This window comes from Astatotilapia calliptera, chromosome 20 (genome assembly GCF_964374335.1).
Source record: "Astatotilapia calliptera chromosome 20, fAstCal68.1, whole genome shotgun sequence".
Classification (NCBI taxonomy): Eukaryota; Metazoa; Chordata; class Actinopteri; order Cichliformes; family Cichlidae; genus Astatotilapia; species Astatotilapia calliptera.
This window is the reverse complement of record NC_137441.1, coordinates 2045386-2058686: the sequence shown is the minus strand read 5'-3', so window position 1 is coordinate 2058686 and position 13301 is coordinate 2045386. Positions and strand designations below refer to the sequence as shown.

Genomic DNA, 13301 nt, shown 5'->3' with positions numbered 1-13301 from the left:
GGCTTTCTATGTCCTCTGTGGTTCAATCACGTTTTATTTAACAGCACCAAATCACAACAGTCACCTCAAGGTGCTTTATATTGTAAGGTAGACCCTACAGGTTCAAATAAGTATCAGTGATATCTCATGTTTACCTTCACAACAGTCTCACCTTTATTTTCTCAAAGATCTCAAAGCATACAGAACACTTCTGCTGGTCAGCAACAAATATTTTTAACAGCTTTTGAGGTTTGAATTTAAAACTTTTTTCACAGCTAAAAAACCCCCCAGAAAGCAGCAGAAGACAAAATCTGACCGATGAACATCTAATCCAATGATGCAGCTTTAAGTTTCTTTACATTATTTTGCAGGAATGCGTGATGTGCTGTTACAGTCTTGACTCTGTCAGCAGTGAACAAGTCTGATACTGAGCGGGCAGCTTCGACGCGCTCGGCGGGTCGCTGGGGTTTAGCTGGCAGCGGCGGGCGCCGTCTTGCTGCAGAGCCGTGCGAGCAGACCAGCCATCTGCAGCAGGGAGTTCACGCCTTCAGCTATCCGCATGTGGGTGTAGCCGATCTCCTGCAACAGAGAAACATTGAGATGGGACGAATCTGCGTGTAGAGTCGTTGTTAAAGGAACAGCTGAAACCTTTAGGAAGCGTGAAACTGCACGCCTGCTCGACTCAGACGGTCAGAAATGAGACAGAGTTTAAATGAAGTTACCTTTGAGTATAGTAACGGAAGAATCAGTCACAATACTCAGATTACCAACAGTTTTTACTTCAGTCACACATCTGACCTGGTAAAGTTGGTTTCTATTTTAATAACTTCAGATGTTTCCCACAAAAAATATAAAAGCAACTCAAAGTAGCCTGAAAGTACACCAAGAGTATCCCAGTGAAATTAAAATGTACAAAGATCCGTGAGCTCTGAAGCCAAGACTTGCTTCAAGAAATTATTTAGAATAAAAAGTAAACACAGGGATTTCTACAAAGCAGATTTCAACACTTGAGCTCCTCCAGCTCAGACTGAGCAGCAGCTTGAAGCTGCTGCAGTGCTCGACCGAAACGACGCCATAAAGTGCTCACGGGTTTCTGCCTAGAGACGAGCTGATGAGTGGGACTGATGGATGCAGACGGTCGGTCATGGTGAAGCCGTTTCACTCCTCGATCTGTTCCCGTCCTCACCTCAGAACAGGACAACATAAATAAATCATGGAAGCTGGAATGAGTTTCCGGGGAAGAAGGTGGCTGTGGAGAGGAAAGTCTTGATATCTCAGCTCTGACATTTGCCCTCAGGAACACGATCCAGGTAAAAATCAGTGTTTGGGTGCCTGAGCTCAGAAAGTTCAGGAAAATTCCCACTACGAAAACCTAAAACATCCAGATCTGTAACAGCAGCGGGGAGGGCGTCTGTCAGCCTGTCCTGTGGTGCTACCAGAGCAGTCCATCAATGGTGTTCAGCACTTTGTTTAAGCTTTCCTTAAATCAGTAGCCATCAGTAGAACTGCTCCTCAGTTATTATTCATATTTCCTGAGCGCTCAGATGTACGCAAGTGGCCACCGTCCGCCCAAGGCAGCAACCCAGCAGACAGCAGCATCGTCCTTCCTGTTTCTCTGCGTGACAGGAAGCTGAAAAGGAAAGCAGATGACAGCTGCTCGAACCAGCACAGTTGACAGTAATTTAAATTTAGAAAACAAACAGCGGTACGTGAGCCCAGTGAGAGTAAACAGGCGTTCAACTGCTCTACCGGAGCACTGAGTAATCACATCCTGCATGGGCGTGGCTTAGCAGCCGCTGACTTATGCCTGGGTGCCGCTCACAGTCACAGTCTGACAAAGATTTGCATATTACAAGTCAGCCTTGCAAAGAGAAGCAGCTCTGAGTCCCGTCCCCTAGTTAACAGAAAACCTCCAGAGTGTGTGAACAGTGCTGACAGTCCCCCGCGGGTGACTCCTCCATCCATCCAGTCAGCAGGGGATTTCCCCGTCAGGTGACTCAGGAGGGAAATTCAGTCACATCTGGTGCTCTAACAGGGATCTTTGTACAGCAGCGTGAGACTTTACTTCCTGTTCTGTTGCGGAAGAAACCTTTGGTTGAAAGTTGGTTTCAGTTCATTGCCTACAGTGCTTAAAAATAAGAAATAAGCAGAAGCCTCAAGAACCTGAAACACAAACGTCAGAGGAGGAAGAAAAAGCAATGAGTGAGGCGTTTCCTCTGAGTGAGCGTGGGTAAACAGAAAAACATGACCTCACCGTCAGATGCACACTAATAAATCTGACCTCTGCTACTATTCTGAGCAAAGGGCTCAGACCCTGATCACATGATCTCACAGACCCGCTGGGCACGTTTGCATGTAAAAGTTCTCAGATGTATGCTGATCCTCATCTGTGCAGGACCTTCCAGAATCTGGAGTTCTACTCTGAAGTTAACAAGGAGCTGGTGCAGTGAATTAGTAACTGACACGCGAGTACCTCGCAGAGTCCTGAGCAACCTGCTGATGCTCCACGATGAACGTGATGAAATAAAGGAACTCAACTGTAAAAGATTTCAGTGATTTAACGTGAGCGTTTAAGTGAAAGCTGAGTCAGAAGTTACACCAAAAGAGGAAGCGGCCACAGAAGGACGCGCTCAGGGTCAGCAGCAGCATCTGTTCCACGCGGCAGGATTTCACCGTATCCAAGTAACATTAGGGTTAACTCTCGGGTTTCTGTACTCCGAAGGTGGTTCACTTCCTAATGGGGTAAATCGCCATGGCAACTTATACTGCAGACCAACAGGTATGAAATTATCGTCTACTGACCAATCAATTCTCCAGAAAAAGACTGTCATCACTCCTGGACGATTCTCTGCTGGGAGAGCAGGAGCGTCTGAGGAATTTGTGTTTGCCTGATCACTAACAAATGTTTACTTCTTTTTTTCCTGTTCGCAGCACAATCAGACACTTTTCTGTTAGCATTAACATCTGAGGTTGTGTCCAAATTCATGGGCTGCATCCTCCTGAGGACCCGGCCTTCTCTGTCTACGTGGGCCGGGTCCTCAGAAGGTCGGGTAGGCCGGAAATAAACAGATGTGAAATGGGACGGTCTCGCCTTCAGATTTGTGTCACCACTGACTCAGTGGAGTTTAATGAACTCTGCCGTCTGCTCCTTGCTATCTAAAAATATAACAGGACACTGGCGTAAATTCTTGACTGTCTCGGTCAAGAATGTGGTGTATAAATGTAGTTCTACCTGCTCGCCCCCCGATGTCTCACACTTCTGTTTAATCAGTTTTCTGGTTGACGTTATTCAGCTGTGTGAAAACTAACTTTAATCTCAGCCAAACAGATTTACTCACGAATAAAACACTGAAAAAGCCAAACAGTAACATTTGTAGGTTGTCTAAGTGACTTATATATCACGTTTAACCTGAGTAGCGAAAGACAGCGATGATCTGAACATGATGTGCCGGAGTTGTGCCGTTCTCAACGACTTCAGTGACCCTCGAGCTCCCGACTAGCAATCGAGCTGGTGGGTAACAGACGACTCCGAAAACATCGAAGCACTTTTGCAAATATGCGATATCTTGATAAACCGAGCAGATATTTGAAGTTTACACAGCTACTTTCTCGCCTGAAAATATGTTAAAAGTTTATTTTGTGACCCAGAAAGAATAATAAGAGTAATTTTAATTTTAGTAGCGGCCGCCATTGTTGAAAACTGGAATTGGCTGGGCCGCGCTATGAATTCTGGGATATGGTGGGCCACGAAGGACACACCCGATCCATCCTTCAAATTCGGGGAAAAGGAGGACGCATTTGTCGACTGCATTCGGAGGAGTCGACGAATTTGGACAGCCTTCGGCGCGTCGCTGTGACGTAATCGGTCTACGAATGCGGCCTCAGGAGGACGCAGCCCATGAATTTGGACACGCCCTGATACTAAAACAGAACAACTACACTCTCAACTCATATCTTGTACAAACACTATATTTGAATTCGGTTTATATATTTAATCTCAAAAGTGCATCATGCTGTGACGGGAATGTCCTTGAATTACTGTGGTGATGTATAAGTGTAGTTCTACACTGACTGCTTACCTGCTCTTCCCTGATGTTTGGTAAATGAGTCCAGATAACGACGCCTGCCTACGAACTCACTTCTGAAAACACTAATGGCGGCGTACGAGTGAAGGGCTTTATTTATTTTTATAAACTGCTGATGCTGATATAAAAATCTGCCTTCACAGAGCAGCTGCCATGTGCTGGGACCACCAGAGGTTTACAAGTTGTCACGATCAGCTGATCTTTTTTTCGGCGCCGTTGATGAACTCACCTTGATGAACTCCAGCTTCAGGTACTCGGCCATCTGGTAGGTCTTACAGACCCTGAAGATGTTCCCGATGATGTCCACTGGAGAGTAGCCCAGCGCCCACAGCTGCTCCACGACTTTGTAGGCCTCGTCGATGTTCCCGTCCACGCAGTGTCCCAGCATGCTTTTCACCATCAGGGGGTGGGGCTCGTCGCACACCTTAAACACGTTCTCGCTGTTGATGTAGCCAAAGCCGGAGTGAGTGGACTGCAGGTTGTTCAGCGCCTGGAGAGAAAAGGCCAAAACAAGTTCAGAAAATCCATGTTCAACCTCTGGGATGAGCGCCTGACTAAGCTCCGCCCCTCACCTGTCTCATGTCTCCCTGCGCAGTGAAGATGATGGCTTCCAGTCCATCGTCGGACACTGAGAGGCGCTCTTTCTCCACCACTTCCTGCAGCCGGACGAGGATCTGGCCGTCGGTCAGTTTGGAGTAGCGCAGCACGGCGCAGCGGGACTGGATCGGCTCGATGATCTTATCGGAGGCGTTGCAGGCGAGAGCGAAGCGCGTCGTCTTCGAGTAGATCTCCATGATCCTCCTCAGTGCCTGCTGAGCTCCGTCTGTCATGCTGGGAGGATGGAAACGTCACAGAAACTGCTCTCAAATCAGCGTTCACGCCAGACTGACTATTTTACTGTCAAACAGCTTCGCCTACACCCCCACCTGCCCACCCACGGCCTGAGGTAACCCACGTCACTCAGGCCACTCACACACACAGACTCTATACTCGCATCAAGTCCTTTGCACTACTTATGTTTTTCTCCTATTTGTTGTTTATTACTGCACAGCGTGGAGCACCCATCATTTTTTTGTACATGTACAATGACAATAAAGAGCTATTCTATTCAATTCTATTCTATTCTTTACTGTCAAACAGCTGCTGCCGAGTCACATGTGATGGAGGGCAGGTGCAACTGAGCAGGTTGTCCGGCTGCATCTACGCATCAGTTACACCATGACTGATGTAAACTTTTTATTTTCATTCACAGCTTATATTAAGTTCACTCTGATAAAATGTAAAAAAGCCTAAATTTTTTTATGTTTTTTATTTATCATTCAATTATTAGTGTTGATATTATTCAAATATGTTAAAATGTTGTTTGTGCAAAATGTATATTATGACACAGAAGGAGCCGGTCCCCACCGTTATGGGACGATATCGATTTAATGTTTTTGATATCTCGGCGGACTAAAACCGATTTGTCCTACAGCAGCCACCGTAGCCAGGAGCACACCCTAGACTTGGAGGGATGAGAAAAGAACTCAGTTGACTGCAATCTACTCTACCTCTGATGAAGTGTGTGATGTCAGTAAAGTTTTACTTGCTTGTCTTTTTCACTCTGCACAAACGGACTTTACGACCGAAGGACCTCGGCTGAGAGATTTGTTGGTTTTTTGTGCTTTTTTAGAGAACAGTTGACTTTCGCCGTTGTGTGCAATGCAGTGCTACTGAAGCTTGACTCGTTCTGTGGCTTTCGTGGGAGCAAAGCATGTTTTCTGGAGCTTTCACAAAGACGGGGACCAAGAGACAAAAGCTCAGTGTGAACATGACCGACGAGGGCGCTGCCAGCAGATCTTTCTGCTGGCAGCGCCCTCGTACTTCATGTTACCTTGAAGTTTTAGCCGAAGTATTGGAATTTCCTTGTTTTTAAAAAGTCACTGCACGGCTTGCTTACCTGTCGGCTTCGTCCAGAATGATGATCTTGTGCCGTCCTTTGGGCAGTGTGACCTTCTGCTGAGCAAACATCTTGATCTTGTTCCTCACCACGTCGATGCCCCTGCAGATAAAAAGCTTACAGTCAACTCCCAGTCCACCAAACAACCAGAGGTCGTCCTGAGCGGCGCCTCACCTGTCGTTGGAGGCGTTCAGCTCCAGCACGGCGTCCTTCATCGAGGTTCCCAGCAGAGCGCGGGCCAAACACAAGATGCTGGTGGTCTTTCCAGTGCCGGGAGGACCTGAATAACAACATGCATGACTCAGCCAGTGTTTCCCAATTATCTGCCTGGTGGTAGGTGGTGATTATGCAGCACACATCTTTAATGACTTTAAAGCGTGAGAACACAATTCTTGGGGTTTTTTTTAAATTTTATTTTTTCTAATCCACACGGGTTCATATGTAGAAATATTCCCAGACTAATATTTGGTTAAATGTCCCTTAGCAAGCTGCACTTTGACCTGATCCTTTTAGTTGCCATCAACTAGCTTCTGTTATAACTGACTGGATATGTGACCGCTGTGGTGAATTGGTGAGTTTCCTGATACAGGCTTTATTAGCCTGTTGCACAGAAGAGTGACAGGAAAGCAGAAGGAGAGAGAGGGGAAGACAGGCAGCAAAGGGTTCGGATTCGAACCTGGGCCAGCCGTCCTCAGCCATACGGCATATGGTCACCTGCTCATCACTGTGAGCTACACTGGCGGCCCCACAACCAACTTTTAAGTGTAGTTCAAAATTCTCAGAGTTGCGATCAGACTTTTGGAAAGACTATTCCTTAATGTTATCCAAAACTACTTTTGATGTGTGTTTGGGATCACTGTCCTGTTGAAACGCACAACTGTGTCTTAGTTTCAACCATCTAATTGATTTGATTTGAGATCAAGCTGACTAATTGGGAGATTGTCATCCTCCTTCATCCTTTGTGGAATGTACCAGTACCACTGGCAGCAAAACAGTCCCAGAGCAGGATGCTGCCATTACTAACGGGTTGACAGTTGGTGCAGTGTTCTTGGGTTTTCAAGCATCATATTAACTCCTACAAATATACCTCCTTTCATCGAGTCCAAACAGCTCAATCTTTGTCTCCTCTGACCATGAAACGCTTCTCCAGAAGGCATTTGGCTTGTTCATCTGGGCAGCTGCAAATTTCAGGTGAGCTTGAAGGTGTTGATTTTGGATTATCGGCTTCTTCCTTGGTCGTCTTAGTTCACGGAGATGCAAAACTGGCTTCACTGTGGACTGTGACACTGGTGGTCCAGCAGTTTCCAGCTCATGGCAGTGTTGTGCCACGACGGGTCCTGAGTTGTTCCAGAACATCCTAACAAATTTCCTTGCACCTGAGGGGAAAAGTTTAGGTTTTCCTCCAGACACATCTCCAACCTTACAACCTCGAAACTGCAGTTGTTTACAAATTACTAAAAGACAACTCTCCAACTTGTGAATTTACAGTTGTCCTTGTTAGAACTACACCAGGCTCTGAACATTCATAAATCCAATGAATGCATATATATTTTTAATTTTTACGTTTATTAAAGATGTATGCTGTACAATCATTTCATCTTGGAAAAAGAAAAGGTCAAAGAAATGAAAACCCTGAATGACCCTGATAGTCATACCTCTGATGACTGGATGCACAGCTGTATTTGGGATCTAGTTTTTTAAGTTGTGTGTGACTGAGCTCAGTCAAAGAAAGCGTGATCTTGGTCTTTAAAGTAAACCGATGAGGAACATAACACCATGTGTCAGAGATCTGTAATGTTGCATTACATTTTGGTAAAATGATGGTCAAATGTCCACCATAAAGAAGTTGTGCTTCTCAACTCTGAAAATGTGCTTCCCCCCCCCCTGCAGGTACAAAAGTCATTTAGGAGTTTCTCAGCAGGTAATCAAACTTTTTGGTAACTTAGTTCTTCCTCGAAGTAGCTGTACTGTTTCTTCTCCTCCATACAGGCTTCCTGTAAATTAATCTCTAACCTAGCGGCAGCCTGGGGAGCACGTAACCCTTCCAACCCTGTGCATGAGAAGTCCTAACCGTGTAAAAGTCCTCACTGACCTGCGATGATTATGTTGGGGACGTTTCCCTCTCTGGCGAAGACCTCCAGCCTGCTCACCGTCTCCTCGTTTCCCACAATCTCGTTCAGCTTCAGCGGCCGGTATTTCTCCACCCACGGTAGCTCGTAAGCGCTCCCGGAGCCTTTAGACGAGGACTCTCCGGCCTCCGTGTCCGCCTTTTGTCCGCTTTCTGTGGGTTTCTGCTTACACTCAGTCTCCATCTCCACATCCATGATGTCTGTTTCTGCTCCCTGACAGCCCGCGAACGGAGGTTTCCCTCCCTGACAACAGCGCCACAGCAAACAAACTCCTCATTGGCTGAGTGTTTATGGGCGAAGGTCGTGATTGGCCAAGGAAAACCTCGCGATGTTTCACATTCACAACAGTATAAACGCGAGATGTTAATAAAAAACAAAAAAAAACGTTTCACGTGAAAACGAATTTATTTACTCTTTCAACTACATGTAATCGTATTTTTATTTTTTTATTTTTTTTATTTTTTGGGGGGGTCTTTTCAAAATCCAATATGAATGATTTACTTTAAAAATGCAACGATTAGTCGATTATTTCAGAACAGAAACATACTGTTCACAACTTAAATAATCATTTTAGTAGCTTTAACTAAACATTTACTCATTCCTGCTCCTTTGTTATTGACATTTTAGGACCTTCTTGTCATGCTTGAAGTTTTTTTCCTTCTGTTTAAACAAAAATACATCAGTAATGCACATTTCTCACCGTTTTCTTGCTATTTTACATGAAGATTATTTACACGTTGTTTTCAGTGGCTGCACGTAGTTTTGAAATGGGTTGTATCCTTACACACAGGCACACTCATGCTCAGTATCAATTATTAGGTACACTGCAGTTTAAGTTGGTTCTAATGGGCCAAACGTGTTCCAGGAAAATTACACCAATACCACCACCATTATACCACCAGCAGAAGTCTGAACTGTTGACACAAGGCTGGATCCACGTTGTTTATCCCAAATCCTGAGCCAACCGTCTGAAAAACAAATCAAGGCTCAGAGCACGTAACATTTTTCAGTCTCAGTTTCGTGTTATTAGCTGACAGTATTGGTCTTCTGCTGCTGTAACTCATCTGCTTCAAGGTGTTGTGTATTCAGAGATGTTCTTTTACATGCCTCGGTCGTAACTGGTTGTATGACTTGCTGCCTTCCTATCAGCTCTGACCAGTGTTGGGTAAGTTACTTTAAAATAGTAACTTAGTTACATTACTAGTTACTTCTCTCAAAAGTAACTCAGTTACTTCAAGTTACTCGTTACTTTCAAAGTAACTAGTTACTAGGGAAAGTAACTTTGGTTTTACTCAGACTTCTCTTGTTAATGTGTTGCTTCCATAACTTTTCCAGTCTTCTAGCTTGCTTACTTGCCACAGTGAACTGTGCCACCTACCAATAGAAAGGAAAAGATAATGTGCATATTTCCACGAGAGAAATCCCACGCCTGGACCGTCATTGACTGCTGCCATGATTCTAGCCTACGTCACAGCATCATGTGCGCCTTTTACATCCAACACAAAAACTGCAGTTGTGGTGCTTTCGATTGTACTCGGAACTCGGAAATTCTGCCTTCTGAATAGGAAGATGTGGGTAACACCAGACTGCAGATGAGCTGCATACAGGGCTGGACTGGGACAGAAAATTGGCCCGGGCATTTTGACTAGAGACCGGCCCACCATTATAGGAAAAATCATAAAGCCTTTGAATGATAATAAACACTGTTGTGACAGTGATGTGCACTGTTCTGATGGTATATATGCATCAATCTATCAATCGTTTGTTGCAAGACTCAGATAATTATTTTTTAAAAGCGAGACATTTGAAATGAGAATAAGAAAGAAAAGTATTTCTTTGTGCCCCCCTCTCCCTGTTAATGCCCTACATGCCCCCCTGGCAGCACTTTGCTAGACCCGCCCCTGCACAGTTACCAGCTGTCAGCTGCTTAGAAAAGGATCCTGGTGTTATTTGTCTCTCAGAAACAGTTCATAACTTCAACTCATTCATGTCACCTAAAAGGTAAACCTGTTTCTCCATCACCTGTTCAGCTCTGATGATCCAGTAAGGACATCTCCTGGTTTCATCTTCATGTTTCCCTCTCACCACATATCCAAACCAACATCATGACCAGCAGCTTTTTTCCAGCTGTGGCTCCAGCAAACATCAGCTGATATTAGAAATTAATATTAAATAAATTCTAACAACAGCTGATCAAGCTTAAACGTGCTGCTGTTGTTTAGCGCGACATCCGCTGGTTTCCTCTTTCGGCGCAAAGTGGGCGATAAACAAACAAGAGAGCCGATCAGCTGATCATTGATCAGTTTCATGATTGAAGTAGCAACGGGAGAGGGAGGGGGGAGAATGAAAGAAGAAGAGGCAGCTGTGCAGCAAAGACACAGAATAACTCCAGCTTTGTGCCTTTTCCATTGTAGCTGAATTACGGGACAAACTGTTCCTTTTCACCTCAACAAGAAACGCGTAATATTTCCTCTGAATACCAGACGGGACGGTTGGCAACTCTAATAACTTATGAACAAAATAAAGTTCAACATCAGTAACATCATAGCACCACCCAGCTGTATAGAAACTCCGTCATGCTAGCTAGCACGCAGTACGGAAAAAGTCAGAATAACGAAAATAAACTCCACCTACACTTGGTTCATATCTGACCCAGAGAGACTGCAGGTCATAACTTCTTACCTGAAGTTCAGTTCACACTCGGACCGGTGTTCCAGATCAACTGGCGTTTAGATCAACTGGCGTTGGTCGAACAGATGTGTGGCAGTCTTGCGTTTCAGGAGCTCCTACCGACAAACCAGCAAAAAAACGCCAAATGTGTCACCTGTGACACTTGTGAGGTTGTCTCAAACACACTCCGTCAGTCTTGATGCTGTTGAACAACAAAATGTTTAAAAATGTGGCGAGTTTACCTGGTGATATCCTCATGCGCGACGCGATCGCGAAAACAGCAAACAAGTAACACCACGCCGTTGTTGTTCACAGGACAGCAAGAGTAAACGATCGGGAGACCCTTGTCGTCGTTATCGTTCCCCTCGCACGGTTTATTTCACCGAATTCAGCGTTTTTGCTCCACAACTAAAGCGAGCAGTTTGCTCTGTGCACCAACATGGAGTCGAGTCAACCAGCGCCACCTCTGGCCAAGTGCCACAGCCTACAGCCAGATCAACTGGTGACACACATCTGCAGCACGTTTGAATTCGTGTCATGCACATTTGTACCTTTCAATTGTGTCTGTTTGTGCGTCATGCAAATAAACCTTTGAAATGATATCATGTATTTATTATCAGCCTACATTTGTACAAAATGCCAAATGACATACACATAAGAATCACCATCCTGATATCAACACTTTTGCCCATAAGAAAAATGTCGTGAACAAATATATGACACACCAATATTTCACCAGTGTTGTAACTCACATGTCGCCAGCATAGTCTGCCTGTGTCCCCCCTCTGCAAACGCACATTTCAGAGTTGGATGTGATATACAGTCTGCATAAGTGTGGTCAATCTAATAAACATTTATAAGGAGATGGCAGTTACTGTGAATGTACAGCAGTTACACAGTGATTAGTAATAAACAGTCAGACAATGACCCTGACAATCACATTCAATCTTGCAGATTGCACCTTCTGTGGAAAGTGGTACCACACGGTGTGTGTGGACTTCCCCTGTGCAGAAGGCGACTACAAATGTTGTGGGTGCTAAATAAACAGAAACAAATGATCCCTGTTGTCTTTGCTTACTGATTGTTTTCAGTGTTGACAATCCACATTGCTGGCATTGCATGTTTCAACATATTTGTGGGTAGATTTAGATGCACCACGTGTGAGTGCAGCCACTCAGCCTTTACTCAATGTGATCATAGCAGCAGGTGCAGATGTGTGTCACAAGTTAATCTAGTGGTAGGCTATGGTACTTGGCCACAGGTGGCAGCAGTGGACTGACCTGCATTGGGGACTGGTCCAGCTGCTATGTGGTAGTCAGTAGATGGGCTCCACATTGGGGATTATATGCAAGTTTTGGGGACTGTTTATTGCTGATCACTGTGTGACTGCTGTACATTCAGCGTAGCTGCCATCCCCTTACGGATCGTTATGGGATTGACCACACTTATGCAGACTGTATATCACATCCAACTCTGAAATGTGCGTTTGCAGAGGGGGGACACAGGCAGACTATGCTGGCGACATGTGAGTTACAACACTGGTGAAATATTGGTGTGTCATATATTTGTTCACGACATTTTTCTTATGGGCAAAAGTGTTGATATCAGGATGGTGATTCTTATGTGTATGTCATTTGGCATTTTGTACAAATGTAGGCTGATAATAAATACATGATATCATTTCAAAGGTTTATTTGCATGACGCACAAACAGACACAATTGAAAGGTACAAATGTGCATGACACGAATTCAAACGTGCTGCAGATGTGTGTCACCAGTTGATCTGGCTGTAGGCTGTGGCACTTGGCCAGAGGTGGCGCTGGTTGACTCGACTCCATGTTGGTGCACAGAGCAAACTGCTCGCTTTAGTTGTGGAGCAAAAACGCTGAATTCGGTGAAATAAACCGTGCGAGTGGAACGATAACGACGACAAGGGTCTCCCGATCGTTTACTCTTGCTGTCCTGTGAACAACAACGGCGTGGTGTTACTTGTTTGCTGTTTTCGCGATCGAGTCGCGCATGAGGATATCACCAGGTAAACTCGCCACATTTTTAAACATTTTGTTGTTCAACAGCATCAAGACTGACGGAGTGTGTTTGAGACAACCTCACAAGTGTCACAGATGACACATTTGGCGTTTTTTTGCTGGTTTGTCGGTAGGAGCTCCTGAAACGCAAGACTGCCACACATCTGTTCGACCAACGCCAGTTGATCTAAACGCCAGTTGATCTGGAACACCGGCGGCCGCCTCGGGTCTCTTTTCCTTCTGCGTCCCCTTTCCTTCATCCACCTGCTGGCCTCCACCACTTGCTAATGTTACTGAATCTGTGGAAGCTCCGCGATAGCCACCACACGAAGTAACGAATAACGAGCCTATCTAAATCCCAGTAACGAGTAACGCGTTCCCGGTTTTGGCATAATAACTAGTTACCGTGCTCGTTACCACAATAATAACGTAGTTACTGTAACGCGTTACTTAATAACGCGTTAGTCCCAAC

The 13301-nt window shown here is 45.0% G+C and overlaps 1 protein-coding gene and 1 long non-coding RNA gene across 2 annotated transcripts; both read right to left on the bottom strand.

The window, feature by feature from the left end:
- Window positions 1–129: 129 nt before the first annotated feature.
- Window positions 130–8515, bottom strand: rfc2 (replication factor C (activator 1) 2). The gene is made up of 6 exons (XM_026153331.2): window positions 8096–8515; window positions 6178–6283; window positions 6004–6105; window positions 4637–4895; window positions 4294–4554; window positions 130–558 (listed from the first exon to the last, which is right to left on the bottom strand). The coding sequence occupies exons 1-6, from the start codon at window positions 8325–8327 to the stop codon at window positions 448–450; spliced, it is 1071 nt and encodes a 356-aa protein (XP_026009116.1). The 5' UTR covers window positions 8328–8515; the 3' UTR covers window positions 130–447.
- A 2310-nt stretch (window positions 8516–10825) lies between these two features.
- On the bottom strand, window positions 10826–13284 carry LOC145423000 (uncharacterized). The gene is made up of 2 exons (XR_013904138.1): window positions 11045–13284; window positions 10826–10918 (listed from the first exon to the last, which is right to left on the bottom strand). It is a non-coding gene; the product is annotated as an uncharacterized LOC145423000 (long non-coding RNA).
- Between the last annotated feature and the right edge of the window lie 17 nt (window positions 13285–13301).